This window comes from Xyrauchen texanus, chromosome 16 (genome assembly GCF_025860055.1).
Source record: "Xyrauchen texanus isolate HMW12.3.18 chromosome 16, RBS_HiC_50CHRs, whole genome shotgun sequence".
NCBI lineage: Eukaryota > Metazoa > Chordata > Actinopteri > Cypriniformes > Catostomidae > Xyrauchen > Xyrauchen texanus.
Genome location: NC_068291.1, coordinates 25826916 through 25841256, shown reverse-complemented (window position 1 = coordinate 25841256; position 14341 = coordinate 25826916). Strand labels below are relative to the sequence as shown.

The following is a 14341-nucleotide window of genomic DNA, read 5'->3' as shown; positions in this document are numbered from 1 at the left end:
TCTGGGGCGGAGCAGAACCCGGCAGAGCCATGGAAGACTCTGGGGCAGAGCAGAACCCGGCAGAGCTGTGGAAGATTCTGAGGGCGGAGCAGAACCCGGCAGAGCTGTGGAAGACTCTGAGGGCAGAGCAGAAACCGGCAGAGCCGTGGAAGACTCTGAGGGAACCTCTGCGGTCTTGAGCACAAGACGAGACTGGGGAGAAGGGGCCCTCTTCCTTCTCTTGTGTCCTCGGCCAACAGGGGACGTGGCCATGGGGACGGTCGAGGCTACAGGCGCTGGCTCGCCGACTGTGGCGGGCATGTGCGCTGGCTCGTTGGCCGTGGCGGGCATGGGCGCTGGCTCGTTGGCCGTGGCGGGCATGGGCGCTGACTCTCTGGCCGTGGCAGGCATGGGCGTTGACTCGCTGGCCGTGCCAGGCTTCGGGACTGGGGCCGTGACAGGCTTCGGGACTGGGGCCGTGCCAGGCCTCGGGACTGGGACCGTGTCAGGCTTCGGGGCTGGGGCCGTGTCAGGCTTCGGGACTGGGGCCGTGACAGGCCTCGGGACTGGGGCCGTGACAGGCTTCGGGACTAGGGCCGTGACAGGCTTCGGGACTAGGGCCGTGACAGGCTTCGGGACTGGGGCAGTGACAGGCTTCGGGACTGGGGCCGTGACAGGCCTCGGGGCTAGGGCCATGTCAGGCTTCGGGGCTAGGGCCGTGTCAGGCTTCGGGGCTAGGGCCGTGTCAGGCTTCGGGGCTAGGGCCGTGTCAGGCTTCGGGACGAGGGCCTTGGTATGGAACACTGGTTCAGTTTCTGCCTCCCCCACAGTAAACGAGGAACCAGCGTACAGTAGGGCGAGGTCAATAAACTGAGCCAGGTTGAGAGAGCAGCGACCACCTGGCATGAATGATGAGGTTGGCTCATTCAGTCCACATTGAAAAATGTCTTTCAGAGCCACCTCATAAAAATTCACCTGGTACGCCAGGGCACAAAAATCCATAACAAAAACCTCCAAGGGTTGACTCCCCTGACGCAACCCCAAGAGTCGGGCCGCTGGCTCCTTAATGTCGAGGGCGGGGTTATGAGTTACACAACCGCTGCCTCGCGATAAAAACCCCTTGGTCAGCGTCCGAAGAGCCAAAAAACCTCTCCGGGTGTGGAGAGTTCACGGCGCTCAAATATGCATGGGAAGCATAAACGGGCTCAGGGGCAGACACAGGTGAAGCAGGGTGACAAAAATCAAAAATCGCACGTACCTGCTGGCCCTGGGCTGTGAGCGCGCGATCATGACTCCCACCGGTAGATCCTGGGGCAGAGTGCGCTGAAAACATCCGCTCTAGTGAGCTGCGCGAATTCTCCGCGTGATGCATTGTGACTGTCTTCGGTGAGGTTGGTTATTCTGTAACCCGGACACACACACACAAGATGAGACAGTCACAATGTAAGTCAAAAACTGCTTTTATTGAAAACAATAAAAGCAGGCAAAAGCACAAACTGGCAAATCCAGTGAAGAGTTGTCGAGGGAAGCGTAGGGTCAAAAGCCGGGGAATCAAAGAGAGTAAAGGGGGCAAATCCGGGAGAGTAGTCGAGGGGAGCGAGGGTCAAAGCCGGGGTAAACAGGATCGAGAGGCGGGTAAACTAACAAAGGGAGTAGACAGGGGTACTAGGGAAACGAGGAGCTGGCAAGCTAAGGGGGGTAATCAAGAGGAGATCAAAACTAGACGAGACTAGCGGGGTCAAAGACACGGGAAACTAAATACAATAACCAACCCCCGTGAGACGAAAGGGTAGTGATATATATAGGGGTGAGTGCAGGTGTAAACCATGACAGGTGATGAGACGAGTGCAGGTGAAACTAATGTGCAGGAGTGCAGATGACGCGAGTGCAGGTGGTCATAATGTTCTGGGGGATTGGAAACGCGTGAGAAACTCGAGGAAGGGAGATTGCCCTACTGAACATGTGAGCGAGTAGGAGCAAAGTGGGCGTGAGGGCTCGAGCGAGCAAAAAGAGCGTGCGAGCTCGAGGGGGCGGAACGAGCGTGGGAGCTCGAGGGGGCGGAACGAGCGTGGAAGCTCGAGGGGGCGGAGCGAGGGAGCGGGGTTCGTGACATTGCTTTCACCCACTAAGAAGTTTGTTTTGGTAATGGATAGAGAGTCCAGAGAGATCCACACAAATACATTAAGGTAGAAAGTAGTTATTCTAACCCCACTTACACTTGGGCTGAATCAGCTCTATGGTTCTCTCAATTAAACACTTCCTGAAACAGAGTGAGAACTACACACTGCTAATATTTGTTCACTAACATCTCAAAACGTGAACTACAACAGGAGCCGAACAAGACATAAGAACAAGACTAAACTACATGCTTTCTTTCTCTCTCTCTCTCTCTCTCTCTCTCTCTCTCTCTCATACACACACACACACACACACACACACACACACACAACTGAAACATGTAGATCATGGGTTAATTAAAGGATTAGAGTGGACAGACTCCACTGAGAATCAATGCCAACAGAAAAGGGTTAAACCGATTAACCAAATCTTATGTAACATTCCTAAAGTTAAACACTGGATCTGTAGTCTGCCAGGCCACCAACAGATTCACTTCAGCCAATAGGAAAATAACAGAGTAATGAAATTAAAACAAATAGAAGATTGTATCCAACCACAGATCTGTTTGAATTACCTGAACAGAATCAGAGTTAGTCCATCCAAGGCATGAAAGTCACAAGTACACACTTATCTTGTCATGCTGATAGCAGTGCACTCCTGTTTTAACTAAACTGAATTCAGTCATCAAGGGGTGCGGGAGAGGATGTGACATGACATGCTGCAGAAGAGTTTTGTGGGAGCTGTGTGAGTATGTGTGTATATGTGTGTGTGTGCGCGAGCGTGCGCGTGTGTGTGTGTGTGTGTGTGGGCAGGCGGCTTTGGGTGGTTTACAAGGACATTTACAAGTTACAAACTGGTAATTACAAGTGTATTATGATATAAATGTGGTTTATGAGGACATTTCTAGTGCTCCCATAATTCAAATCCCTTAAAAATCATACTAAACTATGTTTTCTTTTTGAAAATGTAAAAATGCAGAAAGTTTTTTGTGAGGGTTATGTTTATGGGTAGGGTTAGGGGATAGAATCTATAGTTCGCACAGTATAAAAATCATTGTGTCTATGGAGAGTCCTCATAAGGATAGCCGAACCAAAATGTGTGTGTGTGTGTGTGTGTGTGTGTGTGTGTGTGTGTGTGTGTGTGTGTGTGTGTGTGTGTGTGTGTGTGTGTGTGCGTGTGTGTGTGTGAGACACTGCTAGCTAACTTCTCATACATTCAACAGGTGTGTCACTTCCCCTCTAAACAGGAAGACACACACGTTTACTAAGTTATCTAAATCAGAGCATGTTTAGCAGAGATGGGCCACTTATGTTAAATGAATGGGAGAAATTGGAACGGTCAACGGATGTAGAAAGGAAGACATTACAGGTAAAAGAGCCAATCCACTTTTAGATTTAGACATTGCCTGTCAATCAACTCTAGAACACAAATGCGCATTAGCTATTTATTTTTTTTTTGCGTAATATGAGCTACAGAAGCACAATTTATGATTCCAGTGTTGTCACATTTTACTCTCAATTTGAAATATGTTCTTTGATCGTAACCTTGACCGACCATTTTTGAGATTACGGTCTTTCACTATTCAAGTAGAATGCAGCTGCTCAAGTATGCCACTTGTTTACCTTGAAAAATAGCAGCCCAAGACCGTTCTAATGATGGCAGCCAGTGGACTGACTTGTTAGAAATACTTTAGTTAGGGTCTGTAGTAGTTATAAATATCTTTATATTAAAACAATAGAAGTCCACGGTGTGTCCCCATTTAGACAGCAAGTCAGTCCACTTTTAGAATGTTCTTAGGAGGCAATTTCCAGTCATAAAAGTGCAGCTCCTATCTACTTGAATGGGGAAAGACCAAAATCTCCAAAAGGGTTGGTCAACAAGACTACAATCAAAGAACATATTTCAAATCAGCAGTAGAATCTGACAACACTGGTATCATAAATTGTGCTTCTTTACCTCAGATTACACAAATAAACTAAATTTTCCAGGCTTGTATAGCTCATGCGCATGCCCAATCTTTAGACGATTGACAGGCAATATCTGAATCTAAAAGGTGATTGATTGGCTCTTTTACCTATAATACGGGACTTCCTTTCTACATCTGTTGACCATTGGGAGTTCCAATTTCTCAATTTCTTGAGGTGGCCCATCTCTGCCCTAACCCACACCGTAACCATAAAAGCAAACTTTAAGCATTTGAGCTACAAAATGACAGAGAGCTGGCAATTAAACACATCAGTGGCTGCTGGGATTGCACTTTAAATGTAATTATCTGCTTTGTTTGAGATGATTGGAAAAGCATATGTTTTTGCTCCCAAGGTAAGATGTGCCGTTACCATGGAAACACATATAAACGTAAAAGTGCATAGAATGATAGGAGAAAGGTAAAACACACCAACACACACATTGCTCATGTCTTTTTTATGAAATTTATTATAATATATTTATATTTATGCATTTGGCAGATGCTTTTAACCAAAGCAACTTTCAGTGCATTTATTACAGGGACAATCCCCCCAGAGCAACCCAGAGTTAAGTGCCTTGCTCAAGGACACAATGGTGGTGTCTGTGGGGATTGACCTGCAACCTTCTGATTAATAGTAATGTGCTTTAGCCCACTACGCCACCACTACTCCTGTCTCCTACAGAGATTCTCCTACAGAGATTCTTTTTCAAATTAACACCCTGTTAAAGAAAACTGTCAGAATGTCTTTTTATAGGTCATTGTGGCTAGGTTCAAGCTTAGTTTGCCCCTTACTGTTGATCTGAGATCCATCTCACTGATATACTTTATTAAATCTCATCTTAATAAAATCATGGAAAAGATGTAAGCTATAAAAAGATGCCCAATCAAGGACATATGAAACCAAAGGCAATACTTTCTATAGTAGGGTAATACTTAACCTACACAAAAGGAGCTCAATTAAGCCCAAAGCCTTTACCTTGTTATACTCTAGTTCTCAAAAAAGCTCATAATTTACACTGACAATGATCATTACCTCTGTTTTCAAAACTGCAGACAGGGATATATAGAGAGAGAGTCTTTCTCTGTGACAGAACAGGTCAGCTGTTATCTCCTTAGTGTGTACACCTTTCTAACTCTTCTTCTCCCTCTCTTTCACTCCCTCTTCTTTCAGTTTCAGTTTTCATAGCTAGAGCAAACCAAAGTATATAAATCTTTCTGTCTCTATGCAGAAGTACGCAACTACATCAAATTATCTGTTAGTGGGTCACAGGGCCTTAAGCAGACCTGAACATACTATAAAAAGATCTGCCTCACATTCTTCATGGAATGCCTCATATCCATTTACACCTCTCCTCATATTCTCAATAACAACACACACACTTAAACACCCACAAAATTAAACATGTTTTGTAACTCCATGAGGTTACATCTTAATTAAATGATTATATTCAGTTTAGTTTAATATGACTTAATCAACCTGACTACATTAGGTTCAGTACTTTTCAAGGGTCACATAAGGTCAAAATAGCTCAGCCTCAATAACACCCTCAGTAGCTGGGTTTCAGTCTACATAAACTGTATGTGCATTTTGGGATATCGCATAACAACTGCTGGATGGAAACACAAAGATGAGAATAAAATCTCCAAAATGGGCATAAAAACCTATTTGCTCGCTCGAGATAGATAATTGTTTATTTAATTAGAAAAAGTGTGCATAAAACATGATGGAAACACATTTACTGAATAAACTCCTATTCAATTTATTAGAAATACAAGATGCAACTGAATAACTTGTTCATAACTGGACTAAAAGGGACAAATCATGATCGCATCTGAAATGTTGCTCTAGTCATCTTGAAATAATGGTGTCCAGAAAATCCAAAGCCTGCAAAGAGTCTGCAGAGCCAATAAGTCGGATACAAACTTGAACTGTGACGAAGAACAGGTTTACTGACACTTTTGAAAAATATATTATATCCACACGGCATAGACATAAGGATAGAGGAATACACACACATTGTGCTCCCAGAACTGTTTGACGTGCTGACGCTCCCACACATGAGGTTTTGTCTGTGTGCTCTGCGTGATTATTTTATTAATAAAAGAGTCACAGTAGCTACAATTTCTCCGGAAGTGACGATTTTATTCTTTTGAACACATGGGATGGAAACACGGCTTTATTCACACATTTTGTGGTTTTTCCGTAAGTTTGCACCAGTGTGACTCACTGTATGGGCTAAATGACACATTTATGTCAATAATTAAAATTACAAATTTCAAAATGAATTCATTTCTAAAATAAATTTTGTCTGTCTATTGAATTTCACTTTAAAATATGTACATATAAAATAACATGAAAAATGTATATTGAATTACTTTTTGCAGATTGATTGTTAGTAATAAAGTTTATTATACAAGTTTAATGTGTATGACGTTAACAGGTTGACAAATCTGTTTAGATCTGCCACATCGCATACACCTTTACTTTTACTCTACCTTCTATCTAGAGTGAATTTCCGAGCAAAATTATAGAAATCATGTCTAAGTTTGATGTAAAATCTGCTATGGGGTTACATTTTTCTGTCTACACTTCTACAAGTTCTCCAAATATAACATTAACTACACAAGTCAGCAAACTGAACTTAATTTCTGAGTGTCTAAGGTGAGTCTACGGGGAGAGAGGAATTCTGAAATTCCAGGTCACAGATTTTTCATTAAATAAAACAATTGAGAAGCTATTTCCTCTCAAAACACAACAGCAAATATTCAAATATTATAGTAATTATTGCTGAAGCAAACACGCAAAACATTGAGAGGAAAGTGTATTCAAGGTAAAGAGGATAAAAACAACACACATGGTGCCTCTGTCTGATTGACAAGACCATTTCCTCTTAATCAAGTGGTGCTACGTTATTTTAGTACCACTGTGTGTGTGTGTGTGTGTGTGTGTGTGTGTGTGTGTGTGTGTGTGTGTGTGTGTGTGTGTGTGTGTGTGTGTGTTTGTATCTCATGCCTTCTCAGCACTCTCTCTCTCTCTCTACACCACTTTAATCCATCCTTTAATTAATCGTTCACTCCTTGACTTCTTTTCTTCACTCCTCTGTCTCTCTCTTGTGTGGATGAAGTCATCAGCTGACTGCTAAGTATTCCACAACCCCCAGGCACCGCTACCAATACAGACAAATCCACATAAACACACTGAAAAACATGTACAGACACAATCTTATCTTTGACATAAAGAGCTTTTGTAATATCTGGTCTAACCCTGGAGACACAGAATATAATTCTTGCACCACACCATTGCCTTCGCCTTTTTATCTGCTGTCAAGTCATTAAATGAACAGTTTCACCAAAAATGAAAATTCTGTCAACATTTACTCACGCTCATGTCATTCCAAGTCATTTGACTTTCTGTTTTTGGTGGAACACAAAAGGAGACATTTAGAAAAATATTCTGGTCACTCTTTTCCATGCAATTACATGGAATGGGGAGTGGAGCTTTAAAGCTTAAAAAGGATGCAAAAGCACCAAAAAAAAAAATATCTATATATATAATAAAAGTGAATATTGTATTATATATATATAATACAATATATATAAAATATGACTCAAGTCTTTGAAGTCATTCAATAGCTTTAGGTGAGAAACAGACTGAAATTGAAATATTTCAGTAAAAATATATTTGAAATAACATGAAGGTGGGTAAATAATGACTTTTGGGGTGAACATTTAACCACAACACCAAAAGTCAGAAGGAAATACCATCATTCATGTGCGACCCACATATGACGCATAAAGTCACATCATTATATCATAAGAAAGGTTTGCTTGATATGTTGACCTTTGGGTTTCAGGTGACGATGGTTCATTCATATGAAGATCAGAGGCACACCTGCCCCCTAACACCTGTTCCAATATTCACTTTCAGCGGCAGAGCGCTTCTACAAATGTCAACACCTTATTAAAAGTAAGCAGAATACACACTTTTTTGCCAGAAACCTTTGAATTCTGTTGTGTTTAGACTGAACTTTCACTGCAATGATTAACAGAGAGTGGAATGATCTGACCTCAAAGATGTAACCTTTCCTTTAAACTGTCTTGAGAGTTAATATGGTGATGCTATCACATAAGCACATCAGTCAGTTACCGTATTGAATGTTGTTAGTGGACATACAGTACTGTGTGAAAATTTTAGGCACATGTGAAAAACTTTCAAAGTGAGGATTTCTTAAAAAAATAACGATATAAAAAGTTTTCATTAATCAATTAACGTCATACAAAGTCCAGTAAACAGAAAAAGAGCTAAATCAATATTTGGTGTGAACACTTTTGCCTTCAAAACAGAACCAATTCACCGACTTACACCTGGACAAAATTTTTCTTGGTTGTTGGCAGATAGGATATTCCAAGCTTCTTGAAGAATTCAACACAGTTCTTTTATTTATTTTGGTGGTCTCAATTGACCTCTTCATTTAATTTCAGACTGACTCAATGTTCAGTGGGGGGATCTGTGAGGGCCATGTCATCTGTTGCGGGGCTCCCTGTTCTTCTATTCTTTTCTATTTGCAAAAGGAATGTTTGGGAGTATAAAATGTATATTTCCTATTGACACACTAAAGTAGCAGATATAAATAACCATCTTAAGACAAGTGTTTTTGTGAAATATCTTATGTGCATAAGACTTTTGCACAGTATTGTAGATCACGTCTCTTTTATACAGGGGTTCTTTAAGACCAACCACACAACTAGTCACTCAGACAATCCACCAACTAGTTGATTTGGAAAATATGTAGTTTTGCATCTACCGACTGTAAGACATAGGCCATAGAAGGAGCCCTCCAATAATAACTGATTGTTCAAGTAAATTAGAAGAAAATTGGGAAACAATTTGAATGTAGTAAATTCAGAACATGAATACATGCTATGTGCCATTCAAAGGCAGTTAAGTTAACTTTAAATCGTACAGTTGATCTTGACTCATGTTTTGTCTGACTTAGATTGGATCATACTCCTATACTTTATTAACATTTTGTCTTACAAAGCACAATAGTGTCCAAAAGTCTGAGATCATATTGAAACGCTGGACTTTAAAACCACATTTGATACTGGGAATAAACATAAAGTCTTAGGATTTAAAAAGTTTGAAACAAAGAAATGTTATGACAAAATGTAAGATTAAGATTTAGATTAAGAAATGTTTAATATTCTGCATAGTTACTATCTAATAAGCAAATTTGTGACATTGACACCTTTTGTACGTAAGGTCAGACTTCCTTCCTTTCCACTGTAGCACATGAGATGCTCTTTGAAACATTATCAAATCATTCTGGTTTTGTATTTGTATTCAATTAGAAAAATGCAAAATAGAAACAAGTGGTCTTAAGCTTTTGGACCTCACTTATGTGAACAGACAGTCCAGGTTTTACTTTGACAATATCTGAGAAAAACAAGATTCACTGAGGAACGCTGATCCAGAACAGCACAGGAGTTTGTACATTAACCTGTATTTTACTGTAGCAGCTCTTATATTAAAAGACGCCCTGACTGCTACACAGGAAAGAGTTTACACACATAGTACACAGCTTTTTTTATTATTGTAAAAAGGAAGTATACCAACAATGCACTTTAATTGGAAAATATGCCATCAGCTTTAGGAAAACAAACTTGAAGACAAAACAGCAGGAGGAAAGAAACTCCCTGGTGATTTACAATGTGTGTTTTATCTGTGCATGCACAACAAGTGTGTTTTATGTGTGTGAGACAGTCGACAGAAATGAGTTGATAGTATCATATGTCAACATTCTTAGTGTGCACATTAAGAATAACACACAAACACATTTCTTATTTCCACACTTTCCTTCCCCTATTTAGTAATGCTGTTTTCTTCAGTTGAAGACTGAGTCACATCATCTGTTGTATTCCAGTGTGCACATAATCCAAAATACGCAGCATCAGAAGATGTATTGCAGAAACTTCCTAACTCTTTAAGGTATAGTTCATCAAAGAAAAAAAATGCATTCATTTATTCACCCTCATGTTGTTCCAAACATATATAAAACACAAAGGGAGATGTTAGGCAAAACATTAGCCTCAGTCACCATTTACTTTCATTGCATCTTTTTTTCTTCATATAATGCAAGTGAATGGTAACTGAGGCTGTCAGACCTTAACATTCTGCTAAATATCTCCTGTGTTAATTTTGGGGTGAAATATACCTTTAAATCAAGATCTGGCAAGTACTGGGTTTGTAAATGAAATCGCCATAGTTACTAAACAACTAAGACAGTATTCTAAACACAGAGCTCTGCATAAGATAAGCTTTTCTTTTTATGTCACATGCACAGACCCATTATATAATTGAAACTTATAAATGAACAAGAAATCTTCAAGTGTTTGAAACAATGTAGGGCAAATGGTTTTCAGATGACTTCAAAGTGACCAAGCAAACACCAAGCTTGAAATAGAACGTAAATTCCAATGACGCTACTAAAGTGAGTCAGTGTGTGTGTGGGTGTGTGTGTGTGTGGGTGTGTGTGTGTGTGTGTGTGGGTGAACCCAAGAAAAGTTGACACAGTGTTAGAATGTGAATGTTTCTGGTTAAATGCATGTCAAATGAATGAGAGAAAGGTTATTTCAGATCAGATTAGAAGTTATTAAATTAGAAATAATCAAACAGATATAAAAAAAGAGTATCCTACTGTTCCAGGTCCAGATGAAAGATACTTCTCTGATGGAGTTATTATCATGTGACTGTCAACAAGTAAGTGCAGTGCAACCTCCTATCCTGTACACTTACCACAGGTGAATAACACACGTCTTTCAGTTCTCTCATAGACTGACTTTTAAAGTCCCTCCTCTCTCTCTCTCTCTCTCTCTCTCTCTCTCTATCTCTCACCTTCTCCTCTCTCTCTTCTGTCACTGTCTCAGCCCTGACTTTGTTTAGTCCACCGTGCACACACGTACACGTAATGGAAAACGTGTGTTTGACAGCATTATAGTGAGTTTTTGTATATCAGGACCAGACCAAACAAACACACAAACAAATGAAAAATTATTTAGGCGAGGACAGACCTAGTGTTGCTGTGCAGTCAGTGTGTATTCGGGTCTCATACCATTTTTATACAAACAGTTTTTCATTTTCGGATGATCTGTTTCTTTAAACTAAGCAATATAATGCAAACACACTCACGTTATGCACTGTGGTGTCCAGATCTTTACATAGAACGATGAGTTTCTCATTTGCTGGATATCCAGTCTGCTGTGCAAACTGATATCTGTAAAAGGAACAACAAACTTTTTAGAAATTATTCTTTTTTATATGGAAATTAATTATTCATTTCAATGCAGAGCACAAAATATATTGCTACAAATAAAAACAAATAAAAACATGACATAAAAATATTCTTTCGTGAAATGGTACAAATTACTTGTGAGTTGATAATTAAATTGTAAACTGTAAATTGTCGGTTTACTTTGGGAACCTCTGTATTTCAACAAGCAAATCTAAAATAAAAAAACAGAAAACTTATTAATACATGTCTGTACTATAAATATTTGATCTCCTGGTACAAATTACTCTTTGTTTCCATCCTCTAAAATATCTGAGAGAAATAATTCAATATCAGTGCTCAAACTATATGATAAACACACATTTGTTAACAAGGCTTTGTGCTCAAAATCATACATTGTATATTAACACACATAGTTAAATAGTGCTCTATGTATCTGCATATACACCTTGTAGTTAAATGTGCCTTTTAGCAAATTTTAAAAACATTGATGGATAATTCACATGCCTTCCATCACTTTTAAATAAAAATTAAATAATAAAGGTAAATAGTAGAGTTAAATAATAAAATATCTCTCTCTCACTACTTTAGGAACACTTCCACAGTAAAGGATGCTAATAGTAATTAGAAAACACACCAGGAGAAAAATGCAGGTGAGGATTTGAGGAGAGAGACGAGAGATTCCAAGTGTATTCTAATGGATAATTATTGGGATACTGTTTATTAAAACAAATGACAAGACCGCAGTGTCTGTTGTGTTCTTTTCATTGCTATTGCACAATAAATAGACAAAGCCAAGAACCCTCAACACAGCGCTTAAACAACGGATGACTGTAGCGCAACCTCATTACATAATTATCACTTAGTTGTATCCGTTTAATGAAAACGTATTTGCATCCGTTTGCAAAGTGTCTGGGGCGAATCTTTACCTGCCATTTAATGTGGTTAAGTATGATCAGATTGTGGATTGATAGCGATGTCCGATATCATTTTTTTGAGATCGAGTTTGAGTACCGATACTTCCTTTTGGTGCTCGCTGATACAGAGTCCGATACCTGTTTTTTTTTCTTTTTCTGAATTCCAAGTTTTTCAATTTTCTCATCAAAATAGTGTTTAAATAAATGAATCCATTCAAACTTTAAGTAAATGTAATCAATTAATTTTCAACATAATATTCTATTATTTTGGTTAAATTAAGTGCTTATATACAGAACCTCACAGCACAATCTAAAATTGGACATTGGAGTTATATTTTGTCAAATAAAGTGATCCATACCAGAGCATCACATATATGAGAAACTGCTCAAATATAATATAATTAACATTGATTTATTATTATTATTAGTATTAGTAGAGTAAATATTTCATAATATTATAGTAGTGATATATTTATGTCATTCTTTTTTCAATTAAACTGAGCTTTTATTTTGACAGAGCTTTTATTTTGAAGTGTTTCTGTGTTGTTATGATGGTCAATCCAGAAAAGCCGGTCCCTATATGACTCAAAGTGATTATTAAACCGCAAATAGCTGCAATTTAATTAATTAAATATGTAGACTGTATGTGCCTCATGCTAAAAAGTGAATTTTGTGCTGTGTTCACTGTTATCTGCTACAAACAGAGCGCTCGATGCTCAAGACGCTTTAAAATGTACGTGCAGCTGGCGTCGGCACAACACTGTCTCCACACATTCACAAATGCTCACATTTGTTTTCAAGTGCAGAGGTTCGCAGCATATTCATATATAATTTATCTCATTAAATCGCAGCTTTTGTGGCTAAATAATCTCACTAGGACATAACGTGATTTTAATTTGTGCACTTAATGTTTACACAATGACATTCACACATCAGATGGTTTCGGTTTTCGGTATAGGAGCATTTTTATGAGCATGTGTACAAGAACATGAGCATGGTATCGGACCCGACATCCCTAGTTCTGATCACCGAAAACTCATTAAAGAAAGCCTGTGTTTCAGCCTGTGGATAAACACACACAGGTAGCACTGTATCTGTGTGTGGTTCTCACCTGTTTAGCTGAGAAATAATTCCCCTGGCTGCTGTAATCACATCCACCACCGCCTGCAGTACCTGTTGTGGCAGCTCGGTGGCGCTCTGTCCATCACAGGTATTAACATGCCAACGGCCCTGTATGCTCATCTGCAGAGTGTGTGCCACTGCATGCAGTTTCTCTGTCAAACTGCGCAGGCTGTCACCACCAGCACTGTATGTCTGCGCAGACACAGGAAAGAGGATGTTAGTATACCAGTATGTTTTAAATAAAGGATGCTTTTTCAACATAATATATAAATCACAGTTACATTTTATTTCACATCTGATGTCCAAAAACACTTTTTTTAAATAAAATTTCATTTTTACAACTTGTTTATTATTTCTTCTTATCGCTTTCCCGGTCCGACGTGCCGAACTCGACCCACGGTGTGTTTCAGAGGTTTATGTTTTTGAAAGATAAATTCCACAACGGTGCTATCCACAACGGTGCTATTTTTGTTAAAAAAGCCCGACTTTTGCAACACATGGACATCGGAGCAACCAGTGTTCGTGTCTACCATCGCCAGACACTACTCAAATATAAGAATCATGCAAAAACCAAGCTGCATGATGACCTGCAGGAGGCGCTACGCGTACTCGGCTTGCTGCGGAGACCAGGCCTCCAGCCCTCGGCGTCGCCTGATGCCGGTGGCCGGGGAGAGGACGTCGTAAGCGGTGTGCGAAAGCGAAGCGCGGAAAGAGGGCGGGGTCCATGCTAGGCTAAAAACAAACCCTAGCCGGCTCGCTCTCCCGTCTATCCTGCTCTCAAATGTTTGCTCCCTGGACAATAAACTGGACTATATCCGACTCCAGCAGGCTACGCAGCGTGAGTTTAGAGACTGCTGCGTCTTTGTTTTCACGGAGACGTGGCTCAGCGACAGAGTTCCGGATGCCGCCATTCAGCTAGACGGGCTCGCCTCGTTTCGTGCCGACAGAAA

General features: G+C 40.0%; 1 protein-coding gene across 3 annotated transcripts in view; it reads right to left on the bottom strand.

The window, feature by feature from the left end:
- Positions 1–14341, bottom strand: part of LOC127656721 (CNK3/IPCEF1 fusion protein-like) — a 64545-nt gene that overhangs the window by 35899 nt on the left and 14305 nt on the right. For 2 of the 3 annotated variants that reach the window (XM_052145195.1, XM_052145196.1), the window contains exons 3-4: positions 13381–13583; positions 11253–11337 (exon numbers count right to left, since the gene is read on the bottom strand). In XM_052145195.1, coding sequence (XP_052001155.1) covers positions 11253–11337; positions 13381–13583 — 288 coding nt within the window. Of the gene's footprint in view, positions 1–10761; positions 11232–11252; positions 11338–13380; positions 13584–14341 lie in introns of those variants that run through there. The other variant, XM_052145197.1, reaches the window with a different exon arrangement.